The sequence below is a fragment of the Cicer arietinum genome, chromosome 1 (genome assembly GCF_000331145.2).
Source record: "Cicer arietinum cultivar CDC Frontier isolate Library 1 chromosome 1, Cicar.CDCFrontier_v2.0, whole genome shotgun sequence".
Taxonomy (NCBI): domain Eukaryota; kingdom Viridiplantae; phylum Streptophyta; class Magnoliopsida; order Fabales; family Fabaceae; genus Cicer; species Cicer arietinum.
Genome location: NC_021160.2, coordinates 661,460 through 680,375, shown reverse-complemented (window position 1 = coordinate 680,375; position 18,916 = coordinate 661,460). Strand labels below are relative to the sequence as shown.

The 18,916-nt window shown below is 31.1% G+C and overlaps 3 protein-coding genes across 3 annotated transcripts; 1 reads left to right on the top strand and 2 right to left on the bottom strand.

Moving 5' to 3' along the window:
* Positions 1-483: 483 nt before the first annotated feature.
* On the bottom strand, positions 484-4,958 carry LOC101494610 (uncharacterized). Its single transcript, XM_004485457.4, has 7 exons — positions 4,263-4,958; positions 3,483-3,626; positions 2,698-2,770; positions 2,251-2,356; positions 2,059-2,155; positions 1,180-1,275; positions 484-1,093 (listed from the first exon to the last, which is right to left on the bottom strand). The coding sequence occupies exons 1-7, from the start codon at positions 4,821-4,823 to the stop codon at positions 932-934; spliced, it is 1,239 nt and encodes a 412-aa protein (XP_004485514.1). The 5' UTR covers positions 4,824-4,958; the 3' UTR covers positions 484-931.
* Positions 4,959-7,654: 2,696 nt separating this feature from the next.
* LOC101494299 (probable plastid-lipid-associated protein 4, chloroplastic) lies at positions 7,655-10,003 on the bottom strand. Its single transcript, XM_004485456.4, has 6 exons — positions 9,651-10,003; positions 9,269-9,382; positions 9,038-9,136; positions 8,441-8,515; positions 8,137-8,204; positions 7,655-7,917 (listed from the first exon to the last, which is right to left on the bottom strand). The coding sequence occupies exons 1-6, from the start codon at positions 9,948-9,950 to the stop codon at positions 7,845-7,847; spliced, it is 729 nt and encodes a 242-aa protein (XP_004485513.1). The 5' UTR covers positions 9,951-10,003; the 3' UTR covers positions 7,655-7,844.
* A 2,837-nt stretch (positions 10,004-12,840) lies between these two features.
* On the top strand, positions 12,841-18,623 carry LOC101493343 (uncharacterized). The gene is made up of 5 exons (XM_004485453.4): positions 12,841-13,352; positions 15,361-15,470; positions 15,561-15,932; positions 16,702-17,353; positions 18,116-18,623. Exons 1-5 carry the CDS (start codon positions 13,136-13,138, stop codon positions 18,211-18,213), a joined length of 1,449 nt encoding a protein of 482 aa, XP_004485510.1. The 5' UTR covers positions 12,841-13,135; the 3' UTR covers positions 18,214-18,623.
* Positions 18,624-18,916: the final 293 nt, after the last annotated feature.

Sequence of the window (18,916 nt, the reverse complement as noted above, 5' to 3'; positions counted from 1 at the left end):
TGTCAACCAACTGTATGCTTCGGTTCAACACAAATTAAAAAAAGCTGACTCTATCGCATCCTCTTTTTGAATGAATAGATTTGTAAACTTGTTGATTATAAATTGATTTGTGTTTAGACTTTAGATGCATTTCCTAAAATAAATGTTTGGCTTTAGTTAAATTTACTTTCACTTTAAGAAGCCCAATCCAGTTCAAAGTTAGAATTCATTTTTGAGGCAGGACAATACTAAAAAAAGACTCAAATATTGATGAAAGTAAATTTTATGTTTATAAATTACTTTTACCTATCTCAAAAGTCAAAAGTAAATCCAAGCATGGGCTTAAATAGCTCAACAAAATTCCTCAGTGCTTTATGAGGAGCCACTTATAGTACACCCACATTGTATTAATAAAATAAGAAGAGATGGGGTAAACTCTTCAAAAACTTTATGTAAACTATTTCTATAAGCTACATTGAGAATCTTATAAAAATAACTTGAAAATAGTTCATGAACATGTGATAAGCTACTTATAAATCCAAATAAACAAGTCCAAATGTCCCCTTAATTTACAATTTTCTCCAAATGCAAAATTAAGAATCAATTAAAATATATTAGCTTATGACCATAACTTTGTCATTCACAGGGAAACTGGTGCTGTAAATTCTATTAATTTGTAATTCCACAATAAATCAGAGATTTCAAACTAAGTGACCCCCCTATTTTGTAACTTTTAAATAACAAGTCTCTACTTTCTTTTTCTTCCCCTCTTCTCGTCCACAACAATATATACAATAAATATATGTAAGAAACGAATCTATATACCCTTAGAAGTTATGAGTTGTGTGGCTCTCTCCCAATGATTATTTTGCTAATGTGATGCCCATTTCAAGGGTAGCATAATTGAGTTCAATTTGTTGTTTTCTCATGCATCTTTGATCTACATAATGAGCTACTCCGCAATGCCTTTTCCAAACGCAGGAGCAGGACTATCGTCCTGAACTAATTTTTCAACTGGGTTTTCCTTTGCCCAGACAGCAGCATCAAGATATCCAAGCTCAAAGAGTCGGTCAAGAATTACATCTTCTGCTGGCTCAAGTGCCCAATTGAAAAGCTGAAATGGTTCCGCCCAAAATACTCATCACTCATCTACTTGACGTCAAGAAGATTATTATGCTAACTAACAAAATGCAGGGTTACCTGGCGGGGGCTAGATGCATTATCGGGATTGCAATCTGGACTAATCCCTATCCCTTGCAATCCCAAACGACTTGCGGGAAAAGCACAAACACGGACCTGTAAAGCAGTAAATGTTTAACAAAATTAAAATATAATAATAAACTAGATAAATCATAAATCTTTTTAATCGCAAAAGAATTGAAGCAAAAGAATGGTGATGCATGAACATTTTGAATAATGAGCTTATCCAAACACACTTAGTTTTTTCTTGCTCTATATCAATTTCTTCAATAAAAGCAAAAATACATTCATCTCTTCTCAGATATCCTGAGAAAGTCAGAACTCCGAATTATTTTCTTAGCCATCAATTTATCACAATGCCACAAATTAGTTGCTGAATAGAGTCACACAAGTTCAATTTTTTGAGCTCATTACAACATGTATATTATAAAAGTAATATACCACAGGTTCACTCTGAAACTGAAATGTACCTTAAAAAAACGAACAACCTAAAAAAGCATTTCCAACCCTGAAGTGTACTCTTAATTAATCTTTGGTAGATTATCTAAATTCTAAATATTGTATTGGAATATTATTCAATAACAATCTCAACCTTCGTATGACATCAAACCCTCCATATGAAACCATGTAACAAGTGACTGAGTATGCAATCATCATTTACATGCAAACCAGAATTATTAAGCTCATGAACTAGGAAAAAGTATTCGGATGAAAGAATTCACTCTTAAATGATAAATGTCACAGAACTAAATTAATAGAAGGTCCAAAACAAAAAAACAATGTTTTATAAGGTCTTCAAATGCATGTAAACTATAGTTTCACCAGATAACCAATCAATTGGGTAAATAGTCTAACTAGTAACTAAATTAATAAAAATACCGTTTGTGCTGCAGATGTTGGTGGCATAAACAACGTCAAACCCCCATCAATGCATAGTCGATTTCGAAACATTGTTGCTGGCTTTGGTGCAAGATATCTGGAGGGAGTATGAGGTTTGAAATTTACTTAACCATCTATAAAGAGTAAAAACATCACAAGCAACCACAGTAATATAGTGTACTAACAAATCACCCTGGAATAAAGGAAGAAGTAAAAACTGCATTGATGAGATCTTCCTTGGAATCAAACTGATCCACCAACAAACCCCTGGGTCTCCAAAGAAGCTGTGTCACGGCAACTGCAACAGAAGGTACATATTAAGACATGGCACGACTTGAAAAAACTTCTTATGTCACTAATAATGACAAGGAACTCAACCAAATTCACTTCTTTGGCCCCAAAGTTCATAAACAGAATCCACATTTCTTTTTGTTTAATTTAATAAACTAATAAACCATACAATTATGAATGTAATTCAATAGCTAAAAGAAAAAATATAAATTAATGTAGAAAAATACATGCTATGTTTTTCTTTCGTTAACTAGTCCTACAAAATAAGAAGATTTTCCAGTTCAATTCTTTGTACAAGACACCAACTCCATAATACAAATAGCTGAGGTGCAGAACACCCAATATTACCTCGAACTCTCCCATTGGATCTTATATGAGCATCATCTGGCAAAAACGTCTGAAGAACATCACGCAGAACAGCCTATGGAGAGAAAAGAGTTACACCACAAAAGGAATTATATCTTGTAAAGAACATCACACTATGAGATTTGAACATTCTTTTCCAAAAAAATAAAAAGAAAAAAACACTTGCATAATATCACAATTAAAGACAATATCAGTTTTCCATTATGGATAATCATTTGGTTACATTCTCACAGACCTGTGCACATCATATAGGCTCCCATTTGCTTTCAAAAACAGTTATATCGATTAATTAAAATATCATCAACATATATATCTCAAAAATATTATATCTTGTCAAAATGCTGAAGTGGCTTTTTCTTTTACCATTCACCTGATACTTTATAAACTTTCAAGATAGGTAACCACTTACCACATGACCTTGTACCAACCAAATACCATCTATCAAGGCTTCTTTTGGGTGCCCAAAAGCACAGTGATCTTATTTCACATTTGTCTCCAAGGTTCTTGATATCAATGTCATATAAAACTAGCTAAATTTTTTGGGATAGTTTGTAGTCTAGAGTTTGACTTTTGTTGCCCCAATAAAAGTTAAATTTCCAGTTTCAACACATAGTAAACTGGATTTACATTATCCACATTTCAAGTTCAAAGGATACTTGACGAAGGGGGCAAGACAAGACCAAGAGCAAACAAGCATTACAACTAAGATTGAGAGTGAGACCAACTACATGAAGTAATTCCATTCCAGTTCAAGAATAGAGGCATACCCCCAGACGAAACGCAGTCCCTCGATTCCGACAATCTTCAGCCAATATTTTAGTAGCCTTCATTGCTTCTTCCATGCTAGCTCCCGAAGCAATCACAGCACAGACTATAGCTCCAGCAGAAGAACCAGCTAACGGTGTGGTTTCCTGGATATGCATCATAAAACTATCATTATAAACTCAAAACTTGAACCAAGAGTTCCAACATAAAAGTCTTTCCAACATAGTAGATTAAATAACTTGTGGAACAAGCATAGTATGCCAACAAGGAAATACAAAGTCAAGAGTTCCTAGAAGCTAGCACCTAGCAAAGCAATTCCAATATTACACTTGAAAGCACAAAAAAAAAAAAAAAAAACCAGATCACTATCAAAATGAACCAGATATTGTTAGTGAACTCCAGCAGGTCAAAACTCAAAAGCATCCAATTTAAGTCCCTAAGTAAACATACAAACCTTATCAACAATTTCAATTTGTAATTCCCAGGAACAAAACCTCTCTAATTTGATATCATCTTCCAAAGGAACTAGACTAAGCACTAGTTTAAATTGAATTATTTGAGTTTGCCTATTGACATATCACTTGTGAGACTATTTGGAAGAGTTTATGACATATTTTATTTCCAAACGCTGTCTAGGATAACTCTTTATAACAACTAATAGCTTATATGAAAATTGTTTGACTTAATGATTTATATGATAAGCACTTATAACTTAATTAATCGTTACTAATTACTAGAATAGAAGAGTGAAGGTGACAATTCAATTAAAAAAATGGAGGAACCTTAATGTAACCATTCTGAATGAGAAAATGAGCAACACCGAGATGATAAGGGAAGAGAAGACCAGCGGCAGAGAAGCTAAATCCAGGTGTGGTTACAACTCGCCTATTGCGCTCAGCCTCAATGTCTTTCACTCTCTGCTCCCAAATAACATCGGGTTGAATCTCATCCTCCATCACAGCCCCAATTCTCTCCTTCTCTTTATCGTTGTACATTAAATTTGAATTCGATTTCTCAAACATGGCAACGGGATCCGAATCGGAGTCGGGACCGCGGCTTTTAATGAGACGCGCCGCTAGTCCTAAGAAGAGTTCGCCGGTGGCGACGGCGAATGATTTCTTTTCTGGCAGAGGCGGAGGAGGAGGAGGAGGAGGGATAGTGGAGTGTTGTTGGACGTTGCGATGAGCGCGTGGTGAATAATTGAATAGGGTGCGCGTGGGGAGAAGATTAAGATTAGTAGTAGGGTAAAGGTTGTTAGTAGAGGGGAAACGGAAACGGTAACGGTGGGCTTGGGATGGTGAGATAAGGGAGGAGATAGAAGGAGTGGGAGCCATGCATCCCATTGTCGAACGGAAACGGAAACGGCAACAGTAACGGAGGAGGATACGACGATACTCTAACCGCTTCTTCTGATTGATGGAGAAGTACTGTCTGTCTTTTCGTTATTTCGATTTCCACAATGACTGCTTCCCTCGGTCGCTATTTATTTGCACCCCATTTTTGCCCACTCAATTGACGCCACGTCACTGTATGATCTCATGTTAATTGAAATTCTAAAAGATATCTAACTTTGACACTTTGTAGTCATCTGACATTTTTTTAATTGTAACTTATATACAGGTTTAATAATTTTACTATTTTATATTAAAACTCTTTTTACTTACATATCTCTGTATATTTAAAGTATATTTTGTTAGTATTTTACCATTTATGTATCAAAATTAAAAAAATCACACACATTCTGCTATCAACTAACCAATCCAAAATATACTTAAAAAAACTAAATTAACAAATAAAATTGAAATTACCTCACAATAATTGAAATTAAAGTAGATTTATTATTAATGTAAAACAACTTTACTATGTTATTCAATTGTAATTATTTAATTAATCACATAATAAATTAATTGTTGATCTAAAATAACTTTATATTTATAGAATATTTTATTTTTATTTTTTGTCAATAAATTAAATGATAAATATCACTAAAAATTTACATACACAACATTTCATATTTTGAATCCGAAATATAATGTTTAACAATATATGTATTTATCAATTAAACTAAGATTTACTACAAATCTCATTTATTCTAAATGAAATTTATATCAATTTTTTTTTATATATTAAAAAAATTTAAATATATATATATATATTTAAAGACTTGATATCTCACACATTCAAACAAATAAAGTCGTTGTTTTTTCATAAACAAAAATAAGTTGTTTTCTCTATTTAATAGACAAAATCTATCGTGTAGTTATTTAAGTTATACGAAAATATCAAATTGATTCTTTAACTCTTTTTTTATATCAAGAAAAGTCATTTATGTTTGTAAAAGTTATAATTTTGAACTATTTTTAATCATAACTTCATTACAATCATTTTTAGTTAGAGATTTTTAAAATGGTAGTTTGAGTTTTGTTATCAATTAAATAAATAAACAACATAATAAATTTTCATATGATTTCATGGCATATATTAAGAGAATTTTGTATTTAATATTTAATTTCAAGAACTCTAAAATCTATCCCCACTCAAATTTTCTCTTGTTAAATTATTTTTATAAAATTTAATTGAGTGTTTATGATCTTATGATTATTGCAATCAAATTTTTTAAAAAATTACATGAATTTATTAAAAATTTAAGAGAATTTAAAATTTTAATTTTGTTGGTTTGAAATTAAAATAATTGGTGTAAATATTTACAAATATAAATTATGAATGTGACAAAAAAAATGATTATGTTGTTGAAAAAATTAATTTATTATTTTCGTGTATTTTATATTTTAAATACAATATCCAATTATAAGTATCTATTGGACTGGGTAAAAAAAAATCTAATGGACGGTTCTTAAATTTGGTTTTTAAAAACAGCACACCTCCATTCCCACAATTAAAATGTGATGCTATTTAATATAAACAAAATTTGCACTGATAGTCAATGTTTACGTGTTTAATTAATTTTTTTATTGTTAAACCGTTAAAAGAAGGAAAAATAATACTGCTTTGAAGGAATAATATAGTAAGACTATCTCCAAAATAGGAAATGCTTAACCCGTTAGCATAGGTACCAAATAGTTACCCATTGGACAGAAAACTATAATGATACCTATTAGGGAGAGTGTCTTTGATAAGACCTCTATATATCTTTAGGATCAAGTATGATTAATATTAAAATAAAGTGTTAAATAAGTTTTCGATTTTTATAAAAAATTATTATCATATTTTTATAAAAAAGGATTTTCGACGAATGATAACTTAAATATAAATTTTTAAGGTTTTTGTACTTAAAAATTCATATTTAATTTTTACTTGTTAAAAATTCTAAATTTTTATAGAATTTTTTTTTGTAATGTCTTAAATATTACTGCAAAAAAATTATTAAAAAAAATTTAAAATATACACAATAGTTGGTCTAAAACTAAGAACCAACAAATGAAAATAAAAAATTTTAAGGGATTAAAAGTTGACAAAATTATTTTATAAAAATTAAAAACAAAATAGTAAAATGTATAGAGACTAAAAACTAAAATAAATTAGTATTATTTGGAGTAGATTTATTTATGAGACACGTTTGAATAACATTTTTGAATCGCTGGATTGGAGTTTTGGAGATTGGTTATTTGTTAAGTACTAACCATAAAAAATTGTAAAATAAGGGATGTGTACAAATTGAGTACTTAAATGATAGATCACATCTAAATGACAGATCTCTATTGCAGATGCTTTAATGAGTTGCTATGTGACTTAAATTCCAGTTAAATTCGAATATATTAATGCTTATTTGCAAGAGTGTGTTATGTGAGTTTCAGAAGTATACATCTTGAATAGACCTATTCAAAAAACAAAGTCTTGACATCGGTTGCATAGAACCAAAACTGACCCTCCTGCAACTACAAGTGAATTTAGATTAAATATTTTAATTGTTGGCTCATTAATCCTTACTATTATAAATAATTTATTCATTTTGCTACACAAAACTGTTATGGAGAATTTCTAGAACATTTTGCACCCCACTATCCATCCATGGATTACACCTTTACTGATCAAGAGTGCTGGGAAGGTTGAACTGTATCAGATGGCTCAGCAGTGGCTACATACAATGATAGTTGCACGAATAGAAGGTTGCGTGATCGATTACACCGTCAAAGGCGATAATAGATGATGCATAGAAGGGTAGAAATTAACTGGATATAATTGAAGTTAAATACTTGTAAAACAGAAAGAAGCATAAAAGGATAGAAATAATAGACAGACAAAGTGAACCATTTCTTGACTTGAACTTTGGTAGCATAAATTCATGCTGCAAAGTTTTGAAGGTACCAACTAGGCCACTACCAGCAATTCTTGGAGCACTTACATCAAAGTGGAACTCTATAGGATGGATCTACCATTTTCAAGATGAATAGGTTGCCTCTATTACCTCTTGATATTCTGTAAGGTTCAGTCAGAAGAAAGAGAAATTCATATTTAATCAACTTAGACTACTAACCCCTGACTCATTATTAATGCATTATTGATGAAATGTACTCATTATTAACTTAACCATATTCTACTAATTTTAAAGTACAACTAATGTTGAATTCCAAAAAGAAACAAGATATGAGCATGTGAGAAAGGACAATTAGTTCTATGAGCACCAAACCAACTCACCTTAAATCTTCATCCAAATAAGTAATTTCCAATTGGCCACGACCAGTGCCAGGTGATTTTATAGGTATCTGTAGTTATCATGGTACACTCATTTGTCAGGAAAACATATTCTTCAGAACACAAACCATGACATAGTCAGTAATTAGCCACAACTTAAATGTACAATCTTCTGTTAAAATATCATCCAGTGATCATTTTAATCAGATTAGATTATAAAATGACTGGAGAGTTTTCTTCCTGAAAGATCACTGTTAGCCTAAGCTGCAGAATAACCAAATTATTACTAACAGTACCCATTTCTTACCAAACTAGCAATCTTGAAGAAATCAAACTTGACAGTCACCCTTCTTGAGTTAAGTGGCACTAAATTGGCAGTGGCCTGCAGCAATAGTGAAAATTTGAAGGCTACAAAACATTTTGAATTTGATGAAGTTAAACAGACAAAATTACAATTAACCAATTATTTAGATTCATTTACTTATACTGTTAGCACCAAGGACTTGTGTGAGTGCAAGTTTCTCTATGATAGACTTAGTGTTTTGATGTATGTCAAAATTGGGTTTTATATAGATGATTTTGTGTGGTAGATTCACCAATTCTCTATTCTAACAACTTGTTTATCAAAAAGTTTGAAAATGGTCTTACTTGTTTATCAAAACATCATATTACAAGAAGACATTGCTACTTACTTTTGGAGATATGATATTTTGACACAAAAATCGACAACAAAATAGTTGGTTCACATAATTCAAATACATGGTTAACTAGGTTTTGTTGATGTTCAATGAATTCTTCAATTGAACAGCTCATACCAAAGCCAGATTTTGATTCCCATTTCCACAACATGGATTTACACAATGTAAACAAATACTAATTGAACTGATGGTTAGAACTGTAGTACCTGGTTGTAGAACGGCCAAGTTTCTATATTTTGAGCTCTCAAGGTATCTACATTAATTGCCTGATAGATCTTTCCATTTGGTCGCAAGAATTTTGGTCTCTAGCATAGTTTAACATCAAAAATGGAATTAGAATGACTCCTATGTATAATTCTTGTTTGAATTGAGATCAACTAATCAGGTAATGTAAGTCAAGCAAAATTAAGTTGCTAAAATTGAGTCTACAGACAAACCTTTGTTTGCAAAATTGATTGAGATGTTGTATATAAAAGCTCCCATTTTCCATTGAGCAAATCAGAGTTGAGAGGCTCCTTAACAGAATTCATAGCCTCAAGTTTACAAGCAATCTAGAGAAATGCGAGATTTTTGAAGTGAACATTTTGATTGAGAAAAAATAAAATAGTAGTTAGTAATGATGCATTTTTTAAAATAGTAAAATAAGTTATTTTGGCATTTTAATTATTTCAGAAATAGTTACAATTGATAAGTTTGTCAATTACTTTGTTAGCAATGAAAATTAATACAAATTTATTTTTTAAAAAAAAATAGGAAAATAAACTGGCCCTAAATTATTGTGCATGTAACATGTTATGTTTGTACAGTTTTGACATTAACCTTGTCCACACGTTGTTGGTCCTCAGAAGTAGCTTCAGCACCTCGGTCAAGTGGTTCAATAGTTTCATAGAGCTCCACTTTGAGGCTCTGAACATAATTGTTTTTGCCTCCATTGAGATAACCTTGGAAGAATGAAACCATGTTCCTCCATTTCTCAGAATTAGATACGGATGATGGTAATATGATGTTGAGTTTTGGTCGTGCGGATGAGAAAATAAGATTTGATTGCGAAGGACGAGAATCGATTCTATATTTGAATGGCAGAGTCAGAGTAGAAGTGGGAGTAGAGAGACGAGTCATGCTTATGCTCTGTTTGGCTAAAACTGGCCATATCTCTTGTAGGAATACAAAAGTGATTAATTAAATTAAATAATTTTGTAATTTTGACTTGATTTTGAAATTTCCTTCATATAGAAATAAAAATTAGGTGCATGTATCAAAATATCATTTTATGATGATTTGAAATATGTCTTTTCACAATCATTTCTAAGGATAAACTTTAAAGATGTAAGCTTTAATAACAGATTAACTCAATTAACTCTTAAACTCCAAAATTGTTGTGTTAAAAAAATTATTATTTTTCAAGTATATTCAGCATCAATAATTGTTTAAAAAACTCAAATAAAAAATGAAAGCAAAAAATGGAAAACAATTAACTAGATAGAGTCAGATATAGCTATGATACTAAATTTTAGAAATATTCACAAATCATTTCAGTTTAATTTCTGTAATAAAAATAAATGTTTTATTAATAACAAAAATGTGATTAAATCTAAAACGCCAACTATAGTAATGTAAGAAGAAATATAAGAAGAAAGATGAATGACAAGAATTAATAAACTTATAAAATGTTTGCATTTCTGGTGAACATTATAAAATTTTAGCTAGAATTCCAAAATAGTTATTTATACATTTATTGATTGCTTCAAAAAAAAATTATAAAAAAAATGTGTTTGTTAACATTCAAAAGAATATAAAATACTTGCTAGAATTCCAAAATAGTACTTATATTAAACCACTTAAAGTTAATACTTGTACTCAATTAGTTTACAGGTTCACTAAGATTATACTCCAAAGAAACTAGTAATTGGCAAAAACAATGTTTCATTGATTGTACAAGAATTAAGAAAGATTTAAATAAATTTTTAGTTTTTATAAAATCTTATAATTTTATTTTTATTTTTTATAAATTTTTTTCATTAACTTTTAGTCCCTTAATTAAATATTTCCATTTTAATTTTTAGTCCTTGAATAATTTATGTATGTGTCAGTTATCTTATCTATCACCCTGAGTTGCTGCTACATTGTCAAGAGAAGACAAGAACATGTCAACAATCCAACCACCATGAAAGTTGCTATATGTATATGCACTATCAAATTCTTGGTGGTTGGTTAGTTTCTTAAATTTATTTTTTCTCTTGGTGTTGCACCAAACGCCAGTTTCTTCTGCTACTCTTCACATAAGTCACACGTTTCTATGTTCTAACTTCCTTACCACTTTCTCAAAAATAAAATAAAATTCCATACCACACTTTTCATTACGACATTACCCTTATATTAAATTAAATATTAATTATTTAAAAATAATTATGAAACTCCTTTAGCCTTTATGTAATCAAAATTATCATGTGCATATAACATGGAATTGCATTCTTGACTTATGAGAGTATAGTTCCTAGAGAGATTCCATGTACATGTAGACATTGACATCTCTTATGTTTTATAAACACAAAATAGGGACATAGTGGAGAGCGTTGGCCAATCTAAATTATAGTTTCCCTCTTATTGCCGTGTGACATTCACATATCATCTATCTCGTTGGTTTACAAAAAAGAAAAAGAAACTTCACTTCTCATTTGTACTCTTTTTTTTTAAAATCAAAGTTTCTCCACACATGACTTTAAAGATTAATCACTTCAACTTATTTTTCAATATATGATTGGTCATTAATCACTTGTGTTGTGAAATTTTGGTTTATTTGTATTTTAATGAGACATATAAATAAGTTTGAAATGAATAGCTAATTAGTTTTAAGTTAATTATCTTGTTAAAAAAACTTTATTTCATTAACAATAAACAATAAACCTGTTATTTATCGACGACAATAATAATAATAATAATAATAATAATAATAATAATAATAATAAATACACACAATTTTTTAATGATGGACTCCGTCCAATATAAATAAAAGAAATAATATTTATACAAAATTTACTATTTAAATTGATTGGATATACTCTTGTTTGACCTAATAAAGTATTGGTCAATGAGTCCTTAATAATAATAATAATAATAATAATAATAATAATAATAATAATAATAATAATAATAAATACACACAATTTTTTAATGATGGACTCCGTCCAATATAAATAAAAGAAATAATATTTATACAAAATTTACTATTTAAATTGATTGGATATACTCTTGTTTGACCTAATAAAGTATTGGTCAATGAGTCCTTTCCTTAATTGTAAATCAATTATTATTAAATTTGACTTTTTCATTTAATTTTAATTTAATATTATGTAATACACACATAGATTAAATATTCCATAAAACCGTTACTTTTTATTTTACTAAATGATATACAAACACATTATTGAAGGTATGAATAAAATATTTTTATTATTATGATGTTTTTTCAATATAAAAATACTTAATATTTTTTGCTCACATTATTATTTTTTATGACTGGATTATTTTTTAATTATTATTATTATCATCATTAAATTATATAAGTCAAAAGAATATATATTAATGTAAAGTTATTTTATATTCACAATTTATAACTAATCAATTAATTATATGTCAACGCAAAGTTATTTTATATTTATAATTTATAATTAATCAATTAACTAAAAAGAAATTATAATTAATCAACTCATCAAACAATTGTATAACTTCTATTTTTGTGAGTGTAAAATAAAATCTAATTACTCCTATACTTATGATGATATTTTTGTCAAATAAAAGAATACATGATGATAAGGATGCACTAATATAAAAATTATGGTGGTAACATATTCCCTTAGCTTTATACTCTTTCTCTTTCTTTTTCACCTTTGCTTCTTCTCAACGTTCGGTAGCCTAAAAAAGTTAACTCTAAAATTAAAAATTAAAAATTAAAATAATAATAATAATTAAATTAAGAGATTAGAATGTACAAATTACAATTGCCAGCGTAGATCACACTACAGAGGTTCTTACAGTTGCAGAGTGTACGTTCACTGTGAAAATAGGAAATTTTATAGAGAGAGAGAGAGAGGGAGAGAGAGAGAGAGAGAGAGAGAGAGAGAGAGAGAGAGAGAGAGAGAGAGAGAGAGAGAGAGAGAGAGAGAGAGAGAGAGAGGCATAGCCACCACCAACAACAGCTTCATCACTGCTCCTTTAACTTCCCCTATTCAAATTATCCGCGTTGTCTAATTATTTAGAGAGAGAAACAGAATAAGAGAGAGAGAGAGATTCCAGATGCTTTGGCAATGGGGAAAATTGAAGAGCAATATGTGCAGCAAGAAGAACAGAGGGAGAACCACGGTGATTGTGCTCGGTGTTCGGTGGTTCTGAGAGCTTTCAGTTTCAAGTGTCTGTTCATTCTCTTTCTCAGTTTATCGGCTTTCCTTTCTGGAATCTTCTGGATTCTTCCTAAACACACAGTTCAATTAAGCTTCGATGAAAAAGATGAAATTAAGAATAGTGGTAATGATTTTATTCTCCCCTTTCCTTTACTTTTTTTTTCAATTTCGTGTAATGATTTTATGTTTTCGCTATTTTTTTTCGTATTCGAATTATTTCAGTTGTTGATTGTTTGTTTCAATTTTTTCTTTCGTGATTTTGATGTATTAGATTGGATTTGAGTTGTTAGGATACCGGTTTTTTATTCTGATGCTCTTTTGACATAATTAGATTTTGTGGTGTTTTCAGTGAATTGCTGTGTAATTTCTTTGTTGTTTGTTGAATTGAGGAATTGTATTTAACTATTTATACTGATTCAGGTCTTTGTGATCACTTTTCAGTTTTGTCTGATGTTTTGCAAATACAAAAATAAGGATTCGATTTTCTTCTTTTTGTTAGATTTTAGGCATAACATGTTAAGACTTAAGAGGATCGGTATGAAAAATGAATACCTTTGAAGCTGTGATTTGTGCTAATTCAAAACCATGGTTTTTTTGGAGGTGCAAATGATATGATAGCATCTGATGTGCATGACTGGGGTTGTCTTTCTGATTGGGTGTTGTTAGTCATGAATTTGACTTACCTTATGTGGTTATTGATATGCATACTAAACTACGAACTGTGGTGAAAGTTTGTATATGTATCATTTGTTTTGTCATGGCCTGAGAATTAAAAAGGCTGGGTTGCTATCAGTAACTCTGCGTGCAAAAAAATATTTTTAGTAAATACTTAAAAGGCGTGTCTATGGAAATGGAAATAATTTAGATTAGTGTTGTGGAAAACTGGATATAGCTTGGAGTTTAGAAGCATACTTGTTAGAGTCAGGAGCAGAGATACTCGACTAAACATTATCCTAATGAAGATTTAATTCATCAGTAAGTGGCTATTGACTTATTGTTGGCCTTCACCTTTGGAAGAGAGTATTATGCTTGGTAAGTTATGAAGCACCAACTCAAACACGGACACCAGATATGACACTGACACCAGTAAAAAATTGAGAAAATAAATTAATTGAAGGTAGTCACATGTGTCGATGTCGTGTCGGTGTCTGACACCGACACATGTCAGCCACTGGACACACTTTCGTTCAGAAGCGTCAGTGCTAAAGACTTGGTAAGAGGATTGCTAGCAACACATCTTGTTTTACAACTATTGAAGACACTCTTGATGTTTGGTCTACTTTTCAAATAATCAATATAAGTAATCTTATCCCGTAAATTGATCACCTTTTTTAATGTGTAATGTGTTACCTTTTAGGTAAACCAGCTAAGCTATCTGTGTTACTTTTTTTGAAAAAAGAATAAAAAAATAAAATCCTTTTATGCATAAAAATTTGATGGTAATAGTTAAGTTGGAAATAGAATAGAATTAATGTTCACTTTCCAAGTAGTATTAGATTCATTATATAGAAGTAAAATAGATTCGTTGTATCTTACTATCTTTTAGGTAACAGTGAGTCTAATTATTCATCTTGTAAATTGCATTTAGAATTTATTATCTTTGTAATCTTGATTTATCTAAGTATCATTCTACTGAGTGTTTTATTCACTCGTGAATGTTTAAAAACTTGGATTCAGCTGCTTACTGCTGTAAAACAGCCTGACAATGCTTCACCATAAAAAATTTCATGTTAATTATCCATGATTTTATAAAATATAGTTAGAGAGTATTAGGATATATATATTAGGAATCCAGGAAAACTGTGAGCTCCATAGTTATAAAATTGTCAGAAAAATATAATTCACTAATGTCCTAGACCACTGCATTGATAGATTAGCAGTGTGTGACTACCTCCAAAATAAGTAAATTATTTGAGGCTGCAAATTGCAATCTTTTACTGATTTAAACAAATCCTTTGTACTGCATTGTACATGTGATATGCGTAACTATCACTCCTAAGTTTGTTATGGTTTCTTTTTGTATTATTTTCCTGTGATTAATCTTTTGTGTAAAGATCTCCATTTGAATTCTTAATGTTGGTGATATTATTGAATATATTGACAATACTTTTTTTTCCTTGAAAAACTTTCAGCTACTGTTCAGGCATCCTTCAGGCTGGAAAAACCAGTTTCACAGCTTATTCCCTACATTGAAGGATTAGAAGATGATATCTTTGGTGAAATTGGTCTGCCAAATACAAAGGTCTTAGCCAAGCTTCTACTCTTACAATTTTTTCCTCGGGACTCTACTGAGATTTAAAAAATTGGCTCATAAGCTATTTACTCTTAACAGGTGGCTATCCTATCCATGCACCAAAGTGTTGCACCTAATTGGTCTGACGTGGTATTAGGTGTTCTCTCTGATCCAATGAACGTTCCAATAAATCCAGTGTTCTTGAGTGTGCTGAGGTCATCATTAATTGAACTGTTTCTCCAGCAATCCAACCTGACTTTCACCACATCAGTAATTGGAAACACATCTATGTTTGAGATCTTGAAGTTTCCTGGTGGGTTAAGTGTAATACCAGTGCAGTCTGCATCTATTTGGCAGATACCCAAGATTCTGTTTAAGTTTACTCTTAATAATTCAATATCTGAAGTACTTGATAAGTTTGATGACTTTGAGAAAGAATTGAAGTTTGGATTGCAGCTGATGTCTGACGAGGTGTAGTCTCATAACCTGTTTCACTTATTATTTTGTGAATTGCAATTTGGTTTTATAAGTGCCACTTCACTCAAAAGTCAAAACCTTAAAGTTGAACTATATATCAGATTTCTCTCAAAATCAGTTAGAATCTAATCAAAACAAAACAAAATTTTCATGTCTGCTTTTTTATTTTTCCTGCACAACTTACTGAAATATTCATGGAAGGAGCAGAGAGAGCAGAATTTCTAATATTTAACTTAACAATGAAGGCTGTAGAAATTTATTCTATAAGAAAGATTCATTATCTATTGTTGTTGTAGCTATTATTCTTGTTATTTTGCATTTTTTGGCCAAAGATTAAATAACCAATTGTCTTTTACTAAGTAGAAGCTGATAACTCATAGTGGATCTCTATGGCCATATTTAAGTATGTACTACGTTTTTGAGTGGATGGAAAGCAATGTCTTTTTTAATACAGACAAGTCCAGATACATTGTCATCTTCTACATTCTTGTTTTCATCTAACTTCATTAGTGTTCAATTTTATAATTGTCTTTCTTTGCCTAATCAAGCTAGCATATCCTAAAGCATGATTTGATTAAGAATGAGGAGTTTGCCTTGTTTAATACCATGATAAATTGAAATTACATTGATGGAATACAAAAGTCAATCTATTGCGTATACCTTAGCCTAAGATCTACTGACTGCAAGAAAATTTTAGTAGTTGGATTTAAGTCCATTCACATATTTCTATAACAAGCATCTACATAATTGTTTGCCATCGCAGAATGTGTATGTGCAAATTACAAATGCACACGGCTCAACGGTAGCTTCTCCTGTGGTAGTGCAGGCTTCAGTCATGCAAGGGTTTGGGAGCCTTTTGCCCCAAAGATTGAAACAAATAGCTCAAACAATAAGAGGTTCTTCCAGAAAAAATCTTGGCCTTAATAACGTAGTTTTTGGCAAAGTCAAAGAAATCAGGTTATCTTCTTTTCTAAAGGATACACTACATGCTTATCCACCTGCTCCCGCTCCTGCTCCATCCGCGCAGTTAATTGATCACTCTGAGCCATTAATACCACCATTTCATGCTCCCTCTTATTCTCCAATATCCCCTGCAACTGCTGAGAAACCTCCTTGTTTTGACTGTAAAGTATCCTCATCTTCACCTTCCATTGTGACTGAGCATCCTCCAGATCCCTGTTCATATGGTTGCTTCAAATATCAATCTAACCGTTCACCAAAATCTTATTCTAAACCATCCTCCCCCCCAGCTTATTCTCCTGCTGCTTCCCCTACCTCACATTCTGCTAGCCAATCAACTGGGCTTGCTCCTGATCTGTCACGTGCAGCCAAGGTTTCCCATGGAATCAAGCTTCTCCAAGATGAGGAGATATCTAAAAAGTTGGTATCTCACTTACTGAGTCCGCCCTCTCCATGTAAGTTTATTTGCATCATATACCCTTCTTTGCTTTCTCTTGCTTGGATATAGTTGGATTGGCTATAAGATTTGTTTGATGCTGACGACGCATTATTTAAGCGTCCTTTTGAAGCCTTTGTTCTATATTTTTGTTGCTGCTAATGCTTGCTGTATTGATACCCAGTATTTTTAAACAGTTCACCACACCAGTAATTTTGAATAAAAGTACACCATGTTTAATACTGGAACATTTCAGGATTTTTTTTTCAAATTAGAATTTTGGAGTAAATTTGTCCGTCATGGAATGGTCCTTAGGCCCACAGGCTTGGGTTCTTTTAATTCTGATACACTTTCTTGTTTCAAAGTATGTGATTACGATTTAGATTAGCTTCCTCACCTGAAAATGAGTAGGCAAATCTAAAAAGTATGTCTTGATAGTGAATTGTTTTGCAAGATGGTCACAAAACAGAATTGTGTTACAGTAAGTGGGTTTTAAACATAATTTAAATCGCATTCAAGGTGCTTCTTTTTTAGATCAAACGTAGTATCTCTGTGAAGGACAACTGTTGACAAGTTGCTGCAACGTACCCGTATGGCCGTATTGCCTTTAATTTTGAACTTGTTGAAGGCAGGAGTAGTTTCTAATAATTACCTATTTACCTTTAATTTAAAAGCATTAGTTGTTGCATCATAACTTGATAAAATCATGAGTTCTGGTTTCTTGACTTGCTTTAATGTCTTAATTAATGTCTTAATACTCTTTTTTCTTTTTTATGTGCAGCTTCAGCAGGTGGTGATTTTCATAGGGAAATCTTGCTAATGGGCATCTGTATGCTATTAATTTCTTTTGTTTTTCTCAATGATTTGACATTCCTATGATACGGATATGTTACCTAATGAAGGATCCGCAAGCCATGCAAGGACTACAGCTTAATGATGCTTCAAAAGTTTTGTGCAGACAAAGGAAGAAACTTCCGACAAATTTTAATACGTCTCTATACTTCAATTCAGGCATGCAACCACATTGTAAAGCTTCGGTGGGTTAAGCCAGAAAGTTGGCAGGCTTCTCATCTAGTATTATAACATCCTGTATGAACGTGAAATTGATCCCAAAGGGGTCAACTAACAAACAGCATGATCCGATGCAAAATTGACTTTAGATGTCAAAAGAACCCTTCCTTGTATACGATCAAATGTATAATATGCAAAGAATTAATGGGTTCTTTGAGCATCTGAATCTGTAAAACATCTGCAGTAATATCCATAAAAGAGCTTAGTTAGTCAGACTATGTATAATTCCATGCTCTCCCTGCACTTTCGTTTTCCTTGCTTTCAAAAGTAAAGAAATCAATTTTATCCAAAAGATAGACACACGAGCACGGGGAAGGCAAATAGTCACCAACATTTGGATTGTGCATAATTTTAAGAAAATAATTAGTTGAGTTGATTTGAGTTATAGATAAGTTTTATTTACTAAAATATTTTTATAAATAGTAGGTAGTGTAGTTGCTAGATGAATTGAGATATAATAAATAAATGTATATTAGTGTGAAAGTAGTTTAATACTTTGTTGTTAATATAA

Bases quoted from the DNA above. Each gene is read 5' to 3' on its own strand.
- LOC101494610 (XM_004485457.4), bottom strand. From the start codon at position 4,823: ATGGGATGCATGGCTCCCACTCCTTCTATCTCCTCCCTTATCTCACCA. The intron at 2,156-2,250 runs GTGATTTGTTAG...TACTCCCTCCAG, and splicing joins ACTTCTTCCTTTATTCCAGG to ATATCTTGCACCAAAGCCAG. The intron at 1,276-2,058 runs GTATTTTTATTA...ACTGCTTTACAG, and splicing joins CAACATCTGCAGCACAAACG to GTCCGTGTTTGTGCTTTTCC.
- LOC101494299 (XM_004485456.4), bottom strand. From the start codon at position 9,950: ATGACTCGTCTCTCTACTCCCACTTCTACTCTGACTCTGCCATTCAAA. The intron at 9,383-9,650 runs GTTAATGTCAAA...GCATTTCTCTAG, and splicing joins ACCAACAACGTGTGGACAAG to ATTGCTTGTAAACTTGAGGC. The intron at 7,918-8,136 runs GTGAGTTGGTTT...TGAACCTTACAG, and splicing joins TATTTGGATGAAGATTTAAG to AATATCAAGAGGTAATAGAG.
- LOC101493343 (XM_004485453.4), top strand. From the start codon at position 13,136: ATGGGGAAAATTGAAGAGCAATATGTGCAGCAAGAAGAACAGAGGGAG. The intron at 13,353-15,360 runs GTAATGATTTTA...AAAAACTTTCAG, and splicing joins AGATGAAATTAAGAATAGTG to CTACTGTTCAGGCATCCTTC. The intron at 15,933-16,701 runs GTGTAGTCTCAT...TTGCCATCGCAG, and splicing joins TGCAGCTGATGTCTGACGAG to AATGTGTATGTGCAAATTAC.